The sequence below is a fragment of the Haemaphysalis longicornis genome, unplaced genomic scaffold (genome assembly GCF_048455015.1).
Source record: "Haemaphysalis longicornis isolate Haplotype H1 unplaced genomic scaffold, Haemaphysalis longicornis Haplotype H1 scaffold_1, whole genome shotgun sequence".
Lineage (NCBI taxonomy): Eukaryota > Metazoa > Arthropoda > Arachnida > Ixodida > Ixodidae > Haemaphysalis > Haemaphysalis longicornis.
Window position 1 is genome coordinate 62,592,282 of NW_027526203.1, and position 22,594 is coordinate 62,614,875.

Below are 22,594 nucleotides of genomic sequence, written 5' to 3' on the forward strand. Positions count from 1 at the left end.
GCTGATGCTGTGGAGCTTGGCCGGTGATGACTCTGGGGTCCGGGTGCATCGTCGGTACCTCCCGCGCCAGTGTGGGTTGTGCGGCATCGAAGGGCCTCAGGTCACGGGAGGCAGGGACCCCCTCCTGGCGAGCAGCACCTCTGGGTAGGGCGCGAGCCAGCTTATTGCCGCTGATGCCGACATGAGAAGCCAAGCAGTGGAGCCGCAGGGCCCAGCAGCGGGACTCCACCAGGTGAAGCTTCCCCGCCATCGACCGCTCCACGTAGCCGCTGGAGCTCGATGGCTGGTCTGCCGCTCGAAGTCACAAGAGAGCGGGCCGGCAGTCGGTGAGGATGACGCCCCCCTGAATCTGTTTTCCCTTATCCAGGAGCAGGTCTGAAGCAAGGTGCAGCCTGGCCAGCTCTGCATGTGTGGAGGAGGCGGGGAAGGGCAGGCAGCCCACCCGACTGGTGCCAAGCTTCATGGCCGTGCAGGCGGCTCCAGCTCTGCCCATGGACGGTTGCACGGAGCCTTGTGTGCAGAGCTGCAGGATGCCAGCCATATCGTCCCGCAGCAGGGCAGCAACCTCCTGATGGATAGCCTAGGTTGGTGTTTACCGCTTGCAATGAATCACCGGGAGCGTGGTGCTGATGCCAAGAGCTCGCCCGGTGCCAGGTGGCGGTGCCTCGAGGGGACGCTGAGGCAGCCAGATGTGACTGTCGTAGATGTACCCCAGGATGCCCATCTGCGAGTAGACGCGGCTGCGGTAGCTCCACAGAAGGGCTGCCTCATCCGGTGCGCTATAGAGCCGGTGGTTGTGGTGCAGCCCCGTCGGCAGTGCCCGTATCTGAATGAACCAGGTGCCGGCCTCTGTGTAGGTAGCCGCAGCCGAGGGCGTGCCCGGGACCCCCAGACAGAGGCGTATGGCCCGGCGCTGGTCCATCTCCATCTCATTCCAGCGCAGCGGCTGCATGTGTACCAGTGGCAGTGCATAGAAGACGGCCCAGGACGCAATTCCATGAAACTCTCGCAGGGCCACAGAGTCTGAGCAGCACTGGCCTCGTACCAGCAGCCTCCGCACGCCCCATTGGACTCCCACCATGCGCTGCTGGAGTGCCCTCACCGCTGGAATTTAGGCCAGTCGGCAGTCGATGAGGAGCCCCAGATATATGACCCTCAGGCACCACAGCAGCAGCTGGCCGCTCAGGGTGAGGGGGGTGTTGTCCTGCGTGCCTAGTAGCCACGTGAATGGTACGTGATCGGCGGCAGAGACGGGGGAGAAGTGAGATGCCATGCGTTGGTGTGAGCTTCCATTAATTTTTGTGACTCCTAGCGCATGCGCAAGGCGCGCACACGGCCACTACACAAGTCATGGGCGGAGTGCACAGAGGCGCAGCACGTCGCGTGATGCTATCACATGGCACTCAGCGAACACGCAGGGGGTAAACCCGCAGATGGGCTTGGTGAGTGCACTGCCTGTCGTCCCCGTCTCTGCGTGTGCTCGTAGTTCAATCGGTGGGACAGCGGGCTCTCGCTCCGTTACTCCATTCGTTTCAGGTTTGATTCCTGGCGGTGCCAGTAACTTCTTTTATTTGTTCGCGGGAGTTTTCTGTTGACACCTATGGTCGCGAAAGAACCCTTGGGGGGTAGAGGTAAAAAACTTTGCTTTAAAATGGCGAGAAACTCCAAACCACGGCAGGGTCCGCGGCATGTGTGCAGGTAAAATTCTCGCTTTTGGCCAGAGTGAAGGCTGTGTTGGAACAGCTTCTGAACGCACCAGATTCGTCGACGCCGCGGAGTACGGCGACCGCTGGTGCTTCGCGGCGGTGGTGATAGACGGGAAGACGGGAGTCACAGTGAACGCCGCGAGCATCGTCACGAGAGACGCGAAGCGAACGGAAGAGCTGGCCATCGTCCTCGCCATCGCGGACCGAGAGACGACGACGGTGCTTAGCGACTCCAAGAGTGCGGTGCGCAATTTCGCCAAGGGTTGGCTGTGCTGTGAAGCAGTGCGGGTGCTCGAGCGGGTGAACATCGATGGACGCAAGGTGACAATCAAGTGGTTCCCCGCCCACGAGGGGAACGAGGTATCGGAACTCGCCACCAACCACAACGAGGCGGCGAACGCAGTCGCGCAAGGATTAGTAGCTGGCCGCGCGGCAGCAGTGGAAACGTTTGCAGAGTGGTGGACCGAGACGAAGGACAGGTATCACCTTTTAGGGTATCACGAAATATTATAGCAACAGCAAGAGGGCGCTGGCACCGCCGCACCCCGAGCTAACCAGGGAGGAAGCGTCCACGTTCAGACAGCTGCAGACGAATTCACTGATGAGCCTGGTCGTCATGAAACACACAGCCAGAACTCGATAGGACTACAAGTGCGCGTTGTGTGACAATGCTAGGGCCTCGAGCGCCCACTTACTGTGGGACTGTGAAGTGCGACCTAATGAGGCGGCCACCAGGACAGACCTACCACCGTGGATCCGAGAAGCAGTGCGCAGTTGTGACAAGAGCACCCAACTATCAGCCGTCCAGCAGGTCCTGGCGGCCCTCGAAAAGCAGCACCGGAGCGAAAGCTGCGGGGCGACGCCCTGCCTGACGGGGCAGCGGCGTTCAACCCCGTAGCGAGTAGCGAAGGGGTGGTGCGAGTAGGGGCGACGTCGGGATCGACGAGTGGCTACGTCCTGGCGCAGTGTACACACCGTGTCTGTTGCAGGCATTCAACAAAGCCTTTCTTCCTTCTTTCCTTCGCTTTCCGTTCCAAGCCATTCGCGTCCATCCGACGTGCCTACGGCTCCAAAGAGGTCTACTGCAAAAAAATTAACCACGAAATGCCTAGTTTGGTTTCTAGGACAAATCAAGCGATTTAAAGTGATGCGCTAAATAGGGTAAGGTATAAACTTTTTATACATGACATTGCAACTCTGCGGGCACCTTCTGCGTGTTTGGCTGAGTTGGCTAATGAATATAAGGAGAGCTGCACATAATCTGCCTATCCTGCGTATTCTAGCACCCTGGCCAGACTTTTTCGTTAATAGCTAGTATATTACGTGACTTTGCCAACAGGTTCCAATTGTTTTTACCTTGCGGACTTAAACAGACATGGTTGCACTTATTCTTTGTTTCGCAGCGGTTAAGCATTGCAAAGAGGAGCGGTGAGAAGTGGAGAGAAATGGGGGTAGATACAGTAAGGCAGAGACACGTAATGGAGAAATTCAAAAGCTGTGTTGAAAGGTGGGTCCACTCTGACGTAGGCGTCGACAGCCCGTTCGCGTCTACTCCTGAACGAAGGCCTTTCCTAGAGATTTCCGACCCCTGTGTCACAGGCCTTCCGACTCCATTATATGCCCCCAAATTTCCGTGCTCCGTCCCTCCTTCGGGTCTTTGGTCTCCCCGTGATGTCGACGCTGTCTTCTCTCCGTCAAAAGGATCGACCACCGATTATCGGACGTTCGCCTAGCAGACCTTCCCGCCTCTTTTTCTCACGTTTAATTTCAGCTAAAGTGACTACGACCCAAACTTATTGACTAATACATAATGCAGTCTTCGCAGGCTATCCGTAGTGTCATGCTTTCTACGGCTGGTTAGCCCGGCCTAAGTTTATTTGAAGGTACCTGGTTAGACCCCAACATTTTGACCCGTATATGTAATCACCGGAAGTACACACTGGTTGTATACCAGCCTTTTCGACGATTGATTGATTGCGAACTTTAACGTACCGACGCTACACAGGCGATGGGGCGTGCCGTAGTGGAGGGCTCAGGATTAATTTTGACCACCTGGGGATTTTTAACTAGCCCGAAATCTCGAGCACACGGGCGGATATGCTTCTATAGTCGTTTCAACGGGAGGGGCCGATTACTGCTCATGTTTTATGAATGGTTTCAGAATGCAGCCCAACTCATAAACATTATACCCTTGAGTTCTTCTCATGCTTTGGGTCAGCACTGTACTTTGTCCAATATACTTATATTCACTCAGTTAACCATGCATATTTGGTGCACATCGTGAAGGTGTATTTTGTTGCATGCATATATTTACGCTATTATTGATTTCTGTGTGTAAAATTTTATTCCCGCAGACACGCTTTTCAGTAGCACTCATTATGCATTTTCTGCAGACCGAGCTCGGACGGGTTCAAAGGGACGATGTCATCTGCGAATCTTGAGTGACTCAAGTATGCTCCATTTCTTCGTAAGCCTGCTTTTTTAAGTGATGTTTCTTAAAACTCACTGAAGACATTCTGCGAAAATCTCAGGAAAGACTGTATAACCTTGTTTGAAAGATTTTTGGATACGAAACAATTTTGAAGAAGTATCCTAGTGGCGCATCATTGAAAATGCCTTCAAATAGTGCTATGTATGGCTCTTGTACTTCGGGATGTAGAGGGGTGGTAGCTACTGAGTCAAATTCCTTTTGGAATCTACAAAGGCCATTTACAGAGAATGCAGAAATTGCCGCATACAGTTCCAATAGAGAGATACGTTGTATTTTGCAGATTTTTGTGGTTACCTGGTCGAGCGCATAAATATGATTCACTGGTGAGGAGACCCTCCTAAGTGTGGCTTGCCCTCCTGGCTTTTAAATGCCGGGGCTATCAGTGGGGCCATTTTGTGTTACGTTAGTGAGTAGCTTATGCACATGCGAACGTAAAGTAGTGCGAATATTATTTTGGAGCTCCTTGATACCGCCGTTTTGAATAGCAGAATTATTTTCTCGTTTCCTCATGCCCGGGCACGTTGTAAGGACTTAGAGGTCGTGGGAATTATTCTGAGAGCTTTTCAGCATCAATGAGCTCACAACGATGCACTAGATTTGTGGTTATATACACTCCATCATCCGGTGCCTTGCCTACTTTCATACCGTTGCGCGCTTTGTAACTTCACCTTCTGTTAAGCTGCACAGGGCAAGTTCACTCAAAACGCTTTTCCTAAACGTGTGAACAAATTCGCATACATTTTTCGGCTATTACTACGAAGTTCCAGGCTGTGGGCATGCGAGCACTATGAAGGTGGGAAAATTGAATTGGGTTGGACAGACCTCTGTTCCACTCACCAAGACAGGAGTGAGGCAGGGATGCGAAAAACGGGAGGGGTGGTATCAGTGAGCGGGTAATGCTGCCAAAGCCTATTACAGCCAATCACTGCTCTGTATTTCTGACAGCTTTCAAATTGAGTGGAACGGCTTACATTTTTTTCCTGAATGGCCCTGTGCGCCAAGACAAGCCAAAACCAGTCGGAACAGCCAGGAGCCTCATCGTTTGCGCCCAGAAAGTCGCGCTCAGTCGCCGCTTTCTGGACTGAGAAAGCCACCCACCTCTATCTATATTTTTAAGAGAAGCTTCTATGGCTCGAATCCAGAATTTTACGGTGATCGCGCAGCGCGGGAAACTGTAAGGTGTGAAAGCCAGCGTTAGAAAATGACCTATGCACTCTGTATATATGGTTAAACAGTGAAGCTATGACGTACAGCCGGTGTTTTACGTATGTCGTGTGGCCTACCCATTTCCAAGTATCGGGCGGCCGGTGCTTGACATTGCCACGCTGGCGCTGCTACGCCAGCACCGCCGCCGTCTCTGCCCGCCGTTGTCGCTTGAGCTGTGCTTCCCACAGCAAGTCTCTGAGTGCACGCCCTCCGGCGAGAGTAACACTTTTTCGCTCCCTCCGATGCGCCGTTCCAACCTATCCGTGTCGGTAGATGCGAGCGTGTAGCTACGTCATCTATAAACCCAGCCAACCTCTCTCCCTTTGCTCCTAGCTCCCCCCGAACTGGTTTTTTCGCGCATGCGCGTGAGGTTGTTTCCTGCGCACATGGTACCAGCGCATTTTTCTGTCGCCTACCCGTTTAAAGCTTCGCTTTAAATTATCAAGCTTATTGCCAAAGCAAACGCATATCGCCAAGAGCGTAGCGGCGGAAACCGTCCCCTGTAAATTGAGAGCGAGAGCCAACAAAAGTACACGCATTGCCGCTCGCGTCGTAGAATGCGCCTGATCAGGCGAGCAAGCGCGCGGCCTTAGATAACAAGCGTGTAGGTGTGTGAGCTGTTAGAAGGCGGTCGCCGCCTAAGTCGCACGCCTTTCAAACGATTTTTTCCCTCAACCTCATACGGATTATCACTTGGATAGGTATTTGGAGTATATTGGTGCATTAATAGGCATCATTTTCGATATCAGTATAGTCAAAATAAAAATGCGTGCGTGTATGAATACGTCTTTCGTAAGGATGACTTTCTTCAACGCTCACGAGATAAAATGTCTGGACACTTGCGCATAATTTTGTTGTCGTCTCATGGCGTATCCTAAAAAGCTTCGCTGGGCATGCACTTTTGTATAACTAGAATGGCAAGTTATTTTTAGGGGCGAAGCTCCTTAGGGTGTGGGTCTGTCCATCCTCGACGTATGTATGTAGCCACCTCTAGTTTAGTTCTTGGTTTGTTTACTAGATGGCGTGGCTACCTCTAGTTTAGTTCTTGGATTGTTCACTTGATGGCGGTACTTGTATATGATGAAAAGATGCGCTTGGATTGTTTACTAGATGGCGTGACTACCTCTAGTTTAGTTCTTGGATTGTTTACTAGATGGCGGGGAGCGTTGTAATAAAATCCGTTCGCTGTTGGCGCGTGCTCGGAGTCTCCCGATGGATAAGGCTGCAGATGTGCGAGCCCGCGAGGCAGAAGCGCTCCGTGAAGCTGCGCGACGCCGCCGCCAAGATCCTGCCGTACGAGAGCGGGAGGCCGAAGCGTGTCGTCTGGCTGCGCGACGACGCCGCCAAGATCCCAGCGTTCGAGAACGAGAGGCCCAAGCGTCACGGCAACGGCGCGAGGACCCTGCCGTACGCGAAGCGGCACGGCTGCGGCGCGAAGAGGATCTCCAAAACGTCAGAGAACGGGAAGCGGCGAGAAAGCGCGCGTATCGGCAGGCAGACCCCGATGCAGTGAGAGCTCGTGAGGCGTCTGCAAAACGCACCAGGCGAGCTCAGCCCCAAGGTGCCGACGCGCGGTTTAAGCGAGACTTTCTAGACGTTACGTTAGGACACAGATGTAGTGGGCGAACTTTCACTGAAGAGTCACGGTTTTACCGATGATTTCCCCTCAGGAGCTTCGCCCACTCATCATCATTCACGCCGTGGATATGCTGTGAATTCTTTTTAAATCAATCAATCAATCAATCAATCAATCAATCAATCAATAAATCAATCAATCAATCAATCAATCAATCAATCAATCAATCAATCAATCAATCAATCAATCAATCAATCAATCAATCAATCAATCAACGAATCAATCAATCAATCAATTAATCAATCAATCAATCAATCAATCAATCAATCAATCAATCAATCTTGCCTAGGTATGCTGAAGGGATGTGAGGCATATGTTGGCGAAATCACGTAAATTGCATCCGCCATGACGCATCTCGGATTTACTCTTCATATGAAACCATTCTACTGCATGGATAGTAGTATCGTGATGGGCCGGTACTGCACAAATCCCAGTGCTCTTTGATATCATTTCCAAGAAAATTGGGGTGGAGCATGAATGAAACGTCGTTTACAATTCCCGACTTGATGCATTTCCGACATCACGTTGCTTGAACAGCTTACCTGCGGATGGGAATAATTTCTCTCGTCATGTCTGAATGCGTTATGTTTAGCGCGGCCGTTCCAGGACTGGATTTATACTACTCCGCTACGTGAATTTTAAGTCAAAATTTAAAGGAGCCATTCAGACAAAATACAAGTTTGTTTTATTCGAACGATTTGGTGTTTTATAGTGCCCCCAGCGGTTCTCCGGCAGCAAACTATGCTTTATTCACGAGAAATTAATCCATTTCAGTCGAAATTTTGATTCTCCCGCCAAATCGCGTGTTTTGTGAAGTCTGCCATGACGTCACATGGACGGATCTTCAAACGAACGTTAGTGCGCTGTTTAGTGTGCAGCGTACTGCGGAGCGCCTTGTTTACCGTGAGTCCTCCCAGACGGCGCCACCATACTGCGCAGGACCGCGTCCGCCTTTGCTTTGTTGCTGACAGTATTTGCACCTGGCTTGTTTTTGTTACGGTATGTAGTAATCGTTTCATGAAGCATGGGGATGCTCGACAAACAGGGTGACTTAGTAGAATGTCGCTTACGCCAATCGGCCAGCGTCCTGCGAGACAACCACAAAGCGCCACACTGCTGTAGCATAGTGCCCGCAGTACCAACAGCACTGGTACATCTATGTTTACGTGTACTTTCGTAAATTCCATTCTTTACCCTACTATTATTACCGCTAAAAATGAATATGCTTTACATTTGGGCGCACATAGCTGGTTCTGCAAGCTTATAAGCCCTACCTAACTTGCGTTTGCTTTTGCGGGCCTCAGCGAATCGCACATATGGGCATATGACATGATTGCTTCTGTGGCGGGAAATGAGGTAGTGGGTTGCATGGCCACTCCCTTTTTTCCTAATTATATAGCTTATTTGAGCGAAGTTTACATTAAAAGGGCTGTCAGTATGATTCTAACGAGGCAATCTTTCGACTGAACTAAACCTGTGTTTTGTGTGCATGGCCACTTAAAAGACGATCGTCTCTCCTCGGGCGCATAAACGAACCGTCCGTCCGTCGGTCCGTCCGTCCATTGTCCGTCTGTCGGTATGCATGTCTGCCACTTCAATAAGCTTGGAGTTGTATAGCTTAGGATTTTCTCTAGTGGGTTTCTGACCCGCTCAAAATTGATGGAGAAGTCCTTGGTGAGACTAAAACAGTGTAGTAGAACAAGAGAAGGAGTGAAGTGGGGTAGATGAAGTGAGGGTAATAGAGACGGAAGATGATGGAGAGAGGAACGAAAGAATAGTGTAGAAGGTCAGATGAGGAGGATACGAGTTAGACGGGGATGGGGAAGCGGAGGGATAGAGTGCGGCTGGAAAAGGAAAATTTGAGGAAGGGGAAGAGACAAAGCAGACAGAGAGTGGAAGCAAGGCAAGAGAAGTTTAGTCAGAGTGGCGTAGAGAGAAGGGAGAGTGGTGTAGAGAGACATGGCATAAGAGGATGGAGAAAACAGGAGGGAGAAAAGCGTAGCTGAAGGAATTGGGGAACGGAAAAAGAAAGGTGGGAAGGGGTGGTGAGGTCGGGTAGTAGTGGGAGGGAGGAAATTTTAGATGGAGAAAGAGTGTATAAAGAAGTGGAACAGCACGTATGATGGTGAGATAAATGGCAGGAGAGAGAGGACTCGCCTTGAAGACTTCGAGATAAAACTGCTATTAATGGTATGTCACTTACATTATTTTAATAGGACAGAATTAGAGAATGTTCATGTGTAACCTTCTTCAAAAAATTGCCGTGGATTAGCTCAGCTAACCCTGGATATGCAAAGCGAAAGCTTGGCTTAGCCTGGTTAAGTCTTGGTTTCACTTGTGCAACATTTGATTTAGTTGTAATTATTCTACTATACGTCCAAAGCCTGCCTTTATACACGGTTGGGGTCCCGCTTCGTGCATCTTCCGGCGTTTTCTCTTTCTCAGTCTCCGACGTTAGCCTCGCGCGCTTGGCATTCCTCCAGTGAAGCAGCTTGCCCGGCGATATCCCAGGGGAGGTGAGACGCCGCTTTCCGCCGACGGCACAAAGCCTCCAGCTCCCGCGTAATGCTCGGAGAAGAGAAGCCAGCCCGGCACTGCTCTCATCCATGGCCCAAGTGTGCACGCGGCGAATCATGAGACTAGGCGGCCGAGCAGCTGCGGAGAGCGCATGCACCAAGCCTGAGCTGGCAGCAGCGCCGGGCGGCTAGCGAACTCAGCTGACGCCAGACGTCGGCCCCGCGAGTCACGTGCGGCACAGCTGTGGTCAAATGAGGGTCAAATCCTCTGCAACGGCGAAACAACTGGACAAGATTAGTAAATATTTGCTTTAAAAATTACGGCTTTTTAGTTGGTTGGGGGGGCGGAGAAGGGGGGGTGTTGCGCCCCTGTCCATCAAAACGAGGTGGCATGGCATTTAAACCCATAATTCAGCGCATGGGCATTGATCTAAGTGTAGGCCTCTTTTGTGCGGCTGATGGCTGACAGGGAAGTTGCTAAGAGGGTGGAGGAGGGAACGGGGCTGGCTTTGGGTTCACTGACTGGATTGGCAGTGTGAGGGCTTGATCATATGTGTTAAGGCTTTCGTGCCCCATGATACTTCTGAACGGCTAGGGGTGGATGGATGGGTTTCGTCTGTCTACTACGCGCGCTTGTTGCTGGCACTCGCTGCATCCCAGAACTTGCGAAGTGTGCTGTGGCCAATACAGAGTCGGCGTGGTTACTATGGAGCGGCTGCGTGAGCACGCCGTGACGCACACAATGGGGCCACTGTGCATGCTCAGAGATTGGCTCAGATACAAACTCAGTGCGACAGTGTCCCAAGCTCCGCGGCTTGCCTTTCTCATTCCCCTGGGCCATACGAGGGCAACGGCAGCCGAGTTGTTTAGCCGCTCGTCCGTGTAACACTATCACGCTCGGAAGTCATTTTAGTGGAGGACGCATATGAGCAGCGTCTCCAGGGGTCCGCCATTAAAAGACAGGCATATTAGTGTCTGCGACAACCGGCGTTTGCCTACACGATTGGCATTTGACATGTAAGTATAGTCTTTGTAGGGTACAGACTCCAAGAATTGAACACCACTGAGAAATAATGTGCAAGGCAACCTTCACACCTGCTTGTTTCCGGTGCAGTTCGTTGTGTAACCACCTCATAGTCACATCTTCTGTACGGTCTTTTAATGGCGAAACCCTGGATGCTGCTGCTCATATGTGTGTATGGGGTTGGAGATAAGCGCAGCAGGTTCGGCAGCTTCATCGGTTCGTTTACACTTGACAAAAGGCTGCCAGCATGCTACACTCGGTCCACGGAATCTGCCAGCAGTCAGGCGGTGCTTGCTCTCGAGTCCTGCGTGTACTAGTCCGGCCGGAACATCTTTCATCCTCGCATCGTGTACCAAGCCCAGTTCCAGCACTGTACATTACGCGAATGGTACAGTTTGGAAACTGCGAACACGGAAGCCATGCGAGCGATCACCGGCCTTTCTCGCATGACCTGTATTCCCACCCTTCAAGTCGAGGCACAACTTAACACAATGGACGAAATTGTACACAATCCCCGATCCGTTCTTCGTCTAAAAATGAATTTCATTCCTGCCGCTGCAGCACTAGCGCACTACTATAACGACTCATTTCCTCTCATACCACGTCCAACCGAGCCACCACGGCACCGTCCACTGGCCACCGACAACCATCTTGTCGGGCGTATAAAAAGTATTCGCCCAGCGCAGCAGACCAACCCACCCCTCTCTATCTATACACCAGATGGCCATCATGCTCATGTGGATGCAGGGGTTTACAATGGCATCATCCACAAGAGCCTAGTTTGCCCTGCTATACCGCACACAAACAAGACATGCGCCTATGTTACGGAAGGGCCACTTCCATCGATGTTAGCTGAGCTCGTAACCATGCGTGATGGGTTCTGTGTTCTAGGCCCTCGCCTCTGTGCAGCACCACCACCTCGCCTGACCATATAGTACACGACGTACACCCGGGCTACTCAACAGATACGGCGTGCACTCGGCCTTACATGCGAGGTGCATCGGAAACGGAAATCATTTCCCATGACCTGTTCGCATCCTCTGGACCCGCCGTAGCACGTTGACGTCGACTTAGCTGCTCATCCTCCGCGCACAATGTACCCGCTCCCGCTTCTGCAGCTGTCATGGCAGGACACTCTTATTAAAAAAAGAGTCTCTTCGGCGCTCGACGCGTGCCTTTCTCCCTCCGCGTGGGACTGACATTCCTGGCGGCTTAACCAGCCGTGAGGAGGTCACGCTCCGGAGAATTCGCCTGGGCGTTGCACTTACGCCTGCTGATCGTGCAGCACGGACTTCTAGACCGGCAGTGACTTATTCAGCCTTCTCCTACTGCCATGCTCCCGCTGCGGAAGCGACACTGGACCACCTCCTGGGCAAGACTCCGACCAGCTCGAACCCGGCGCATGGTAGCCACAGGACATCGCCCAGGCCGTCCTCCTGATGTTCAGCGGTGGACGCATGGTCATCTCTACAAGCAGCTGTTGAACTATCTTGCTGAGACTGGCTTGTAGAGTATTCTGTGTTGCATGAAATCGCCTACATTGCATCACCTTTTTTTCCCCTATTCAGTTTCTCGACCTTTATGAATGCACGTAAACTTGAGCATGTATATTTCCATTCCTTTGATGCCCTGGGGCAAAATTGCAGAATGAAAAAGTAAAAATGTCGTTCTTTTTTGTTTTGACAACGCTGCCTTTCTCATGCCCTTACATCATTCGACAGTGGCTAGATACTTAAGTTCCAGAGGTAATTGCAAGGGGTGCTTAGAGAGTTTTTTTTACGCTTCAAGGTGAATAAAAGCACCTAGAAACTCATCCATAATGTTACGATTTCTGCTACTGTCGTTGTTACATTACACGTTAAGGGTAAATAACTGCAATCTTGGACGCCCCCTTTATGTTGTATTCTCGAACGCACCCACTGGTTAAAGCTTGATGGAGTAAACGGTGCTAGAATTCTTTTTATGTGAACACGGATCAATGTTTCTGGTGTGAAAGCGTGCATGTTCGCCAACTCTGTTTCAATCATGATGTGGATGATTTGTGTACAAACTTCAACCTTGACGGATCAGTTCAGCTCATATATAATATCCCTTGTTATTTGGACTCTTTGGAAGCTTAAATTTAAACTTTAATAGTTCCAAAAATTTTCAAGAAAAGTTTCATCTGGTTCACACTTTTCTCGGATTTTATCTTGGCCATGAATGTTTTACTTTTAACTGCCAAACGTACTATTACGTAAAATGATGAACGGATTTAAAAATTTTGAAATATATGCGATTCCCTAGCCTCTGGTCGCCTTGCGCTCCTGAACGGACAACTTTTTGCGGTGACAGCACTGTGTGAAGCGTGTGCACGTCCGCACCAAACAGTATTTACAGGTTAGTCTTGGCTGCTTCCAACCCCTCCACGCCCATTAATGGAGTCGTGAATAACAAGCAGTTATGTAGTCAAATACAGTCACGCAGTGGTAGTACCGCCGCTGTAGCCAAGTCCACGTTGCTGCCGAAATGAAGTCAGTTTACGGAATTCATATCCACCTAACTTAAAAGTAAATAATTCCCAGATAAAATACGCAGAAACATAAAAAATTCAAACCCTCCTTCGCTGCTGGGTAAATTGGGCAGTGCAGAGAAACAATTTCGTTAGAGATGGTGTAAAATTTACCTCCAAAAGAGCAATGCATGTTATGCTTGGCTTTCTTGTCAGACATTAGAGGCATCAAGCCAGTCATGCTATGCTACCAGGGGAATAAGTTTCAAAACCCCAAGCTGGCCACCTTAAAGGATACTGAAATCAACTGACCACGCTACTGGAGGAAAATATGAGCTAAACAACAGAACCGCCTCCCGAAACGCAAATAAAGCACACCCAGACAATCGCCTACGCCGTGCTCCCGTGCCAGATGTAGTCCAATAAACGAGAACGAGCTTCGAAGTTTTCTGTAAGGGTACATTTTAGGTTTTGCGCTGTAGAGCAGCCAAAAATTCTTTTGAACGAGTTTACTGCAGTGCCAAATCTTGCCTTTCAGTCCAATAAGGCAGCTCTCCATCGGTTCAACGCTGATGACCAAAGGCGGGCGATCAATGAAGGCATGCGATTGCTTGATGAAGCACTCCTTGATGACGTCCATGTCGCCGATGACCACTTTGGGAACTTCACCTTCGTAGTAGCCGTACACCCTACCGTACCTCTGGGCCCACTCCTCCATGACCTGTGAAAGGAAAACAGAAAGCGATTAAGCGCCAGAAGTTTCATGTGTCAGTGCATATGTAAACTAGATTAAGCGTGAGCTGTCACCGCTCCGGGCATTTAATCGCAATCATTGCGCAAATCAACATGGTGATGTTGTTTTCTAGTTCCTAAACCCATTTCGTGAGCGCAGCGGGCCCGAGTAGTCGATTTATTTATTTATTTATTTATTTATTTATTTATTTATTTATTTATTTATTTATTTATTTATTTATTTATTTATTTATTTATTTATTTATTTATTTATTTATTTATTTATTTATTTATTTATTTATTTATTTATTTATTTATTTATTTATTTATTTATTGTTTGTTTGTTTGTTTGTGTTGTCCTCAGGGTCCGAGGGCGTTACAACACAATAATGCAGACAACAGCAACCATACAACAACAATAAAGATTACAATTACAGCTTGTTGCGAAAACAGGTTGGTTATGGCTGAACGAAAAGCAATTTCAGCTACGGACCGAGGATGCCGATTCCAACTTGCGCAAGTGCTGGGGCAAAGGAATCCTGGTACAGGTTGGTACGACATGATGGGACGTGAAATTTATGCAGATGGTCGATGCGGGACAACATGTAAGATGGAGTGGACAATAGCCTGCTTCTGAAGAAGCGTTAAGAAAAGGCGCGCCACAACTTTTTGTACATTGTAATTGGCAGCCATGAATGCCAGAAAGTCATGACGGGAAGCCTCTTCTCCGAAAATAAATGTTTTCACCCACCAATAAGGTATTGAAACACCAATGCATGTTCAAGGTTTAGCCATACTCCACGCGTTCACCGTGACCGAGTCATGAAGTTCACTAAAGCAACGCCGGCGTAAACCTGGCAGGAAGCTAAACTGATTATCGTCAACGACTCGTTAATTAGAATCTTGCATTTTAGTTGATGTGCTTTTCCTCTTTATTATTGCGAGTATTGAATTTTGATTTATGAACAGGCACTAATGTCGGGAAAGAAAGCTTCACCTCTTACATTGCAGTATAACAGCAGAAGAGCTGCAACCTGTGAACCCACCTTCTGATGCTACGCGGGCAGATTTACTGCACCAGTAAGCGGTACCGAATGTCTTAAGATGGAACCGACATGCCTGTCCTCCTGTTCCTTCCTATCAACAATGCATTCCCCGGTTATCGGATTGGTACAAGGACTGCGTGACAAAACCATGCAAACTTAATTGCTTCATTGAACGACCAATAGTGGGGGACAGCGCGTGGCATTTTATATTATCCTTGTACTACGTGTTCAGGTCGAAATCTATGCTTATGTATCGACGCAGCGAACAAAATCGCTTATAACCGACGCTTACGTTTTATTGGCGGGAACTGTACGGCTGAGTATTAAAAGCAGCCGGTGGCCTTCAGTGTAGCATTCGCGAAATATCAAAGATTGTTTTCAGGAGCTTCTGCTTGCTTCCAAAAAGATTCGCAACGACCCGCAGTTTAAGGTGTGATAGAAAAACATTAAGCACTGTTCTGTAGCACAAATGGTTCAACAAGAACCAAGGCACTGCGCGCCGAGTCCTATCAGTGAAATACGGTGGGTTTTCTCTGTAATGAGGCGCAATTGTTGTTTGGAACACGCTGGCAGCTCACTTGGATGAACCAAAAGTTCTTGAATACGGCTTCGGAGCACCCACTCCTCCGTGACTGCGTCCTTGTCATTCGTCTCCAGTGGCTATGGAGGGCGAGAATTAATGTGGTTGTCGGTGATGAATTCCCCATTCCCGCTCAAAGGCATTTTGCGCAAAAGGCGGGTGGGCAGTGACTGCCCTTGGCGGTCCTGGTAGAGGCTGAGCAGCGTGACACGCTGGAGAAAGCTTGGGAGCGCTGATGGAGTTGAAACAAACGCCACAGGAGATGGGATTTCATTTGAGTGCTTAAAACGGGTAAGCACTCATTGTTCATTTCTACCAAGCAATGAACTTCCTTCAGAGCCTTCCTCTCCATCCATTTGCTCTTTTCCAGAGCCCTTGAAAGAATCCGTAAATTATACAGGGTGTCCCAGCTATCATGCACCAAGATTTAAAAAAAGAGAAATTGCGTAACTCGAAGAAAACCTAGTGCATAATGTTTGCAGTACTGTGAAGAAGCGGAGAGCAATTTCTTCGTTAATGAGACTTAATTAATTAATTGTAATTAATTATATAACTCGAGAAATACTGTTGCAATCACTAAAGTGTCAATGAGGCACTTGTAGGTAACCACGAGGGGCATCTAAGTGCGGCATTTTCAGCGTTGAACTAATTGCGTACTCATTTATTCTGACTGATAAAAGAAGCCCGCGAAATATGAAAAATACCACGTGACGACGCTTACGCGCGCATTGTAAAGCAGCGTCCCCAAACAAAGCTGATTGAAAGCAACTGCTTCGCGTGTTACCCGCCCGGAGAGACAGCGCATCACCTTGGTAATAGCATGTATGGCAGGAGCAGCAGCAGTAAGATTCGCGGGACGCGTGTGCAGATAAGGAACAAACTCGGTCACGATTTCTTCTTTCTTTCTTTTGTCTATTTCATTCTGGCTAACTCAGAGGCAGCCTGTTTGAGGGCGTTGCTTTACGGTGCGCGCGGAGGCACCGTCACGTGGTATTTCTCATATTTCGCGGGTTTCCTTTATCAGTCAGAATAAATGTGTACGCAATTAGTTCAACGCCGAAAATGCCGCAGTTATATGCCCCTCGTGGTTACCTACAAGTGCCTCATTGACACTTTAGTGATTAGGACAGTATTTCTCGAGTTAGATAATTAATTATGATTAGTTAATTAAGTCTCATTAACGAAAAAATACTGTCCGCTTCTTCACAGTAATGCAAACAATATGCACCTGCTTTATTTCGAGTTACGCCTTTACTCTTTTTTAAAATCTTGGTGCATGATAGCGGGGACACCCTGTATATTCACCACCTTTTCCTAACACACTGCTTGACGGCTCTGCGGCTCTTATTCTTATCCCCGATTCGGTTTATCTTTTCCTGCTAGAACTTACGTGTTTACGGACTTTCAACTCGCGTATCTGCGCCGACTCAAATTGATGCAGCTAGTTGACACATCTGTGTATCATTTGTAAACAAAGCAACTCTGCTGCGAAAAAAAGTCGGCTTAAAATAGAGGGCGAGTAACTGGGCATACCTGGGTTTGATTCCCGTCCCGGCCTAATTGCTTAGCCGTCAGTTCCGGCAGGAGAGGTCTCCGCACAAGGCTTTCGTGGACGCGTTTTGCAGACACCAGCTCTGGACGCGATATCGCAAATGTTGCTAAGCTCGACGCGTCTCCTTCGGCGTAGCTGCACGGGGGTCAATTGGGATGACACAAACCTTACACAAGCCTTGCAAAAGAAGAAGAAAGAAATGCGTCCCGGACTGCGCACAGATGAATACCCAGCGAAGCTGTCACGTGTGGCCGCTGCTTACCAGCGTGTTACCCCTTAATTGGTTCATTAGTTTTTTCATCATGCGTTGCACGTTTTTGGAATTTTCTTACGCACCCGTTCCCGCTCGCGCCATCGCCTCTGCGAAGCTGCTTGCTGCTCGGAAGTTCGTGTCACGCGTGGCCTTCCCGTTTCGAAGTGACGTGCGGCCGGTGTTCGCCACTGCAACGTTGAGGCTTCTCCACAGGATCCACCGATCGTCCTTGCTCGCCGTTAGAAATCGCTTCACCTGTGCTGCACACAGCAGCTCGCTGCACGCCCGCTCCGCTGTGAGCGAGATAAACCCAACTACACATATCCCCTTATTTCTAACTCTTATCCAACGTGATTTTTTTACGCATTCTTATGGCGTTGCCAAGGAATTAATTTGATTGACTGGTTGATTGTAGTATTTAAAGCGCGCCGACGCAACGCAGGCGATGAGGCGCGCTGTATTGGAGGGCTCTAGATTAATTTTGACCTCCTGGGGATCTTTAACGTGCGCCGAAATCTAGTGCACACGGGCGTTTTTGCTTCTCGCCTGGGTTGCCATGGAAGGGCTTTTAGCGCCCGCTGGACTGCCTTCACCTAGACAAATAAAATTTCGCTTCAAAAGAGATCTGGAGTGCCAGGAGGTGTGTTCACAATGAAACCAAGGCGTGTCGACCGACCACAATAACGACCAAAAGAACTAAACCGCAAGAATCGTCGTTCTGTCTCTGACGCTACTCTCGCAAGCCGCGAGACGGGCATATCAATGCGCTCAGTGGCTGACAAAAAACCTCACATGCCTCGCATCATTATATCTGCTTTACTCAGTCACTCCACTTCTACTAATACGCTTTTTTTGTGCAGAGATAAGTCCCAAACGGGTTTAATTTAAGCGAGGTTGATGTCGCCGGTTAGCGGTATATGCCTGTATGCGTGTGTGGGTGTGTCAAATGTGCCGAGCTCAACAAAGGCTCGTTCCGGATAGATGAGTGCCTAAATATTCCATTTGCTCGCCGTATTCATCGTAGCTTGACCGTAAGGCGATGAGAGGATGTCAGCAATCGTCCTCAGGTGCTTTGCTAATAGCGCCTGAAAGGCACTGTTGTCGATGCTTTTCACACCATTTTTAATTTAATCCCAGACAGACAGATAGGCAGTCAAAATCTTCCTGTTTAGGTAGCCCAAGAAGGATTCTGGTCGTTGAAACTCTGGGGTTTTTTATACGGCTAGTCTTCCCGGCTCGAGAAGATGACCCGAATTAAATAAAAAAATGAGATTCTGCGAATGGCTCTAAAGTTGTTTTCGGTTTCTTTGTTTCTACTTCTATTTGTTGAGTTTTCAATGTAATTCCTAACATACGACCGCTAACCTACGGTCAGTCGTAGACTAATAAAGAACAGGGTTTGGTACTTTAAAGGCGTTTACATTTTTTGAGCTAGCCTCTTCCCTTTACCGCGTTTTAGCGCCTTCTTGTTTGTTTGTAATGCTGGCTCAGTTGGGAAAAGCACCAGTAATCTATTTTTTTAGCAAATACCGTAAACAGCTTGCAGGTGCATACGCGGAACAGGAATGTATCGTTGTTTCTTGCTCCGTGCGCACAGATATTGCGTGCCACTTCCCTGGGCAAGACGTAGATGCCTAAGCGTTGCTAGCGATGTGTGACTAATGTATTTTAGCTGTGTGCCGCTGCGTGCTGCACACTGTGCGGCACGCACAGTGCTGTGCTGTGCTGTACTGCGTGCTGCACGAACTGTGAGTGACGATACTGGAAAACAGAAGAGAAAATCGGATATGCTGTGAATGGCACCTGCTTTTAGCAAAAATAGCAGATTTTTCAGGCTTCACCTTGCACAAGAACCAACAAAAAAGGTATATATAGTCAGCTCCGCTGCTTAGCCCCCCGCACGAATCTGCCTTCACGTGACCGTATACGCTTATGAAGGCTGACGCCAATACAAGAGAACACGAAACTCTGTTGCGTAATCTGAGAGCGCATCTTGTACAGTGGAACCCCGATAATAGGACTTTCAAGGGATCGCAAGAAAGCGTCGTATGACCGAGGTGTCATACGACCGGGGTGCGGGTAAATTCCGGCCCAGTAGACGGTCTCACGCGACAGGTGGGCTAAGAACTTATTTAAACTACCATATTTAGCGCGTTCTCATGTGATTTGCGAACTTTTAGCTGAAATCCCAAGTTAAAAAATGCAACGCCTATGTTGTGCCCCCCTCCCCTTTATGGCGTCCAGCTAGCCCCAAAGCCAAGTGCCGCGCGCTACGCGATATAAGCCCGACGTGGTCGAGCGAATTGAGAGGGGAAAAGTACAATATGAAACTACCAAGGACAAGCGAAACGAACGATAGTACAAGGCGGAGGTGAACAAAAAACGGCATTGCCGTACGTGGTGGAGACACACTTTGAACGATCCCCTGCCGCCACTATTGGGTCATATGCTCAACATTAGCTGTTTTCGTTTCCCACAAGACCCAGAAACGCGAAATAGATCATTCAGCCTTCACAAGTAAACCGTGTTGCGGCGAAAATTATAGCGCGGTCTTGCTACAGTGACTTGGTGCAGCGGCAGCGAGAGACCCAAAATGGCAATGCCAACGGGTAAGTGTCTCCATTCATCGCCTCCTGTATTTTGCTCCACCGTTGCGGCGGACGCGCGTGAATTGAGGCACTCTAGATTGATTGATTGATTGATTGTAGGGTTTAACGCGCCGACGCAACGCAGGCGATGAGGCGCGCCGTAGTGGAGGGCTCCGGATTAATTTTGACCACCTGGGGATCTTTATCGTGCGCCGAAATCACGAACACACGGGCGTTTTCACTTTTCGCCTTCATAAGAAAAGCTGCCGCCACGGGCCGGTAATCGAACCCGCGACCTCGTGCTCAGCAGCGCAACGCCTTAGCCGCTGAGCCACCGCGGCGGGTGAGGCACTCTAGCAAAGACTGGAGTGAGAACGTGGCTTTGAAAAACACTCATAAGCAGAGAGCAGCGATATAGGGAGAAAGAGCCTCATGAAAGGAACAAAACCTGGATCGACCCGGGTGGGCGGGTGGTGCGGAGGGGCATGCGGCTGTTCGGTCATCGCCGTGGGGTTGCGTCGTATGTGTTTTTGCATTCGTCGTCGGTTCAACGGGAGCTTCAAATTCAAGGTGCACCTGCCACCTGAACTTCGACTCCTGGCGGTTAGCGCTTTGGCGTACTGCTGCCGCGTGGGGAGTCACGGGTTCACTCCCGGTCACGAGTATGTGCCTGCCTGCTAGCTTGCGTCTGTTAAGTGCTCTGACCCGCGTGCGGACCTTTGCACATCAAGCAGCGTCAGACGGGGGTTAAGAATAAAGAAGGTCCGGACGAGGCGGCGAAGCGGTTTAAATTATGGAAAAAGGGCCGGTTTAACCTCGCCAGGGTGCGTCGTATGAAGCGGACTGCGTGCACCCGAGCGTCATATCATCGGGGTTTTTAATGCATTGTTTCTATGGGGAGTTTGCCAGGACTCCGGTGATCCGTCATAAGAAGCGGGTCGTCGTAAGTCCCGGGGACGTATTAGCGGGGTTCCACTGTAGTTAAATACAAGATAACAGAACATATAGTCGTGGAGTGGAAAAAATTGCCTCAAGAACCCAATCATGCCCAAAGGCAGTTGACGCAGATAATAAACTGTTTACAATTACGGGGGCGAGGCCAAAGTTTTTCCGAAATAACAAACTGGAGTGCTGGCGCAATGAGGATTAAGCCCTTTTCCCATCTAGAGTGGCGCCAAAAGCTCAAAAATCAGCTCATTGTGCGCCGCATCACCTTTCAATTAGTGCGCCGTCCTGCGGCTCCTGCATGACATGGCACAGCCTATTCTTTGAAAACGAGGTGGACATAACAGGACAGAACTTCAAGCTCAGCCATCCCTATATAAATAGGTCTATACTGTGCAGTAAATACAACGTGCCTATCTTTCATGTCAAAGCTGAATTGCAGATAAAACGTTAGAACACCACATCATGGAATAGCTGAGGCTAGCGGGCTGTTGCTTTTTACTAGCAGTCATTTGTACTTTAATTCGCTGTTGTTGGAAAATTGGGCCGGTGTATAATTCGCCCGGTGAAGATTTCCACTGAGCGATCAGTGGTTGTTCGTTTCGCTCATAGATTAAAGTAGCGTATAGATTAGAAGAGGTCAGTTCTAGCTGCCGAAATTAAGTAGGCTACCTTTCCCAGCTTCTGCTTCCATAACTTGAGCACTGATTTTCCCATACGCATTTTACGCACCCAATTACGCGCAGAAGGCAAAAGTGCTTCTGCCAGTTAGCCTTCGCTGCAACAAGGATTTGGTCAGCAGCAAATATTTTGCAACGAAAGAATACATTACGCTATGGCAAACTATGTATGTAGCCATAGCCGAATCAATACCACAACTGGCATCTCAAGATACACTTCTCTTGACCTCGGGATGAAAATTAAGTGCTTGCGCCACAGGCGCACAAAATGCTACTGCTGCAGACGTAACGCCTCCCACGATAGCTACTATACCGACGCCAGGGTATGCCGGTGCAGGATGCCACCGGGCTGGCAATCGGCACGCCTCCCTGCGATGCTGTCGCAAAAATCAAGATGCTATACCTAAACTATTTATCGTACAAACACATTCTCAATATTCCACAGAAACAATACCCTCTTGGTACAACTAGCTGCGAAATGTACAAAACCATTACGATTTTTTTTGCAATGAAGCACTCGTTTTTATCACACACCTTGATACGATCCTTCTTCAGTTCCAGCCAGTTACCAAAAAAGAGGTTTGGCTTAGGTCCAGGAAACCCGTATCTCTTGAGGAGGCCTTGCTTGTGGCGCCTCCTTACGGCCCACGCCGCAAATGCCACCAAGAGGAAAGTCAGGGTCAGGAGCACCGCTGAGCCTCCCGTCATCCTGGTGCCCGGTCAGCTGCTCCCGTAGCGAGCTTGCTCAACCTGCGCGCAGAAAGCGCAAACAATTTCTTTCCTTCAACTCAAGGAGGAGGTACTCAAGCAAGCTACGCGCCACTCCCCCCGGGCCATCCTGGCCCTCGATCTCAAGGGCGCGTTTGACAACGTGACTCACGCAAGTATATTGAGGAACCTCAATGCTACGGACTGCGGAACGCGGACGTATGAGTACATCCGCAACTTCCTCTCGGACCGCACTGCCGCACTCAGGATAGGAGATGCCACATCCGACCCGATAAAGCTAGGAGCTAGAGGCACGCCCCAGGGATCTGTGCTGTCACCGTTGTTATTTAATGTTGCCTTGCTTGACCTCCCCAGAAGACTCGACGCCATAGATAACCTTGGGCATGCTCTCTATGCTGACGATATCACCGTCTGGACGG

The 22,594-nt window shown here is 49.4% G+C and overlaps 1 protein-coding gene across 1 annotated transcript in view; it reads right to left on the minus strand.

Annotated features, from left to right (window-relative positions):
* The window catches only part of LOC144176720 (cytochrome P450 3A5-like), a 109,255-nt gene that overhangs the window by 27,195 nt on the left and 59,466 nt on the right, over nucleotides 1-22,594 (minus strand). Inside the window, exons 2-3 of the mRNA XM_077705226.1 lie at nucleotides 21,981-22,196; nucleotides 13,602-13,791 (exon numbers count right to left, since the gene is read on the minus strand). Of these exons, the coding sequence (XP_077561352.1) occupies nucleotides 13,602-13,791; nucleotides 21,981-22,154 (364 nt within the window). The 5' untranslated portion in view covers nucleotides 22,155-22,196. The remainder of the gene's footprint in view (nucleotides 1-13,601; nucleotides 13,792-21,980; nucleotides 22,197-22,594) is intronic.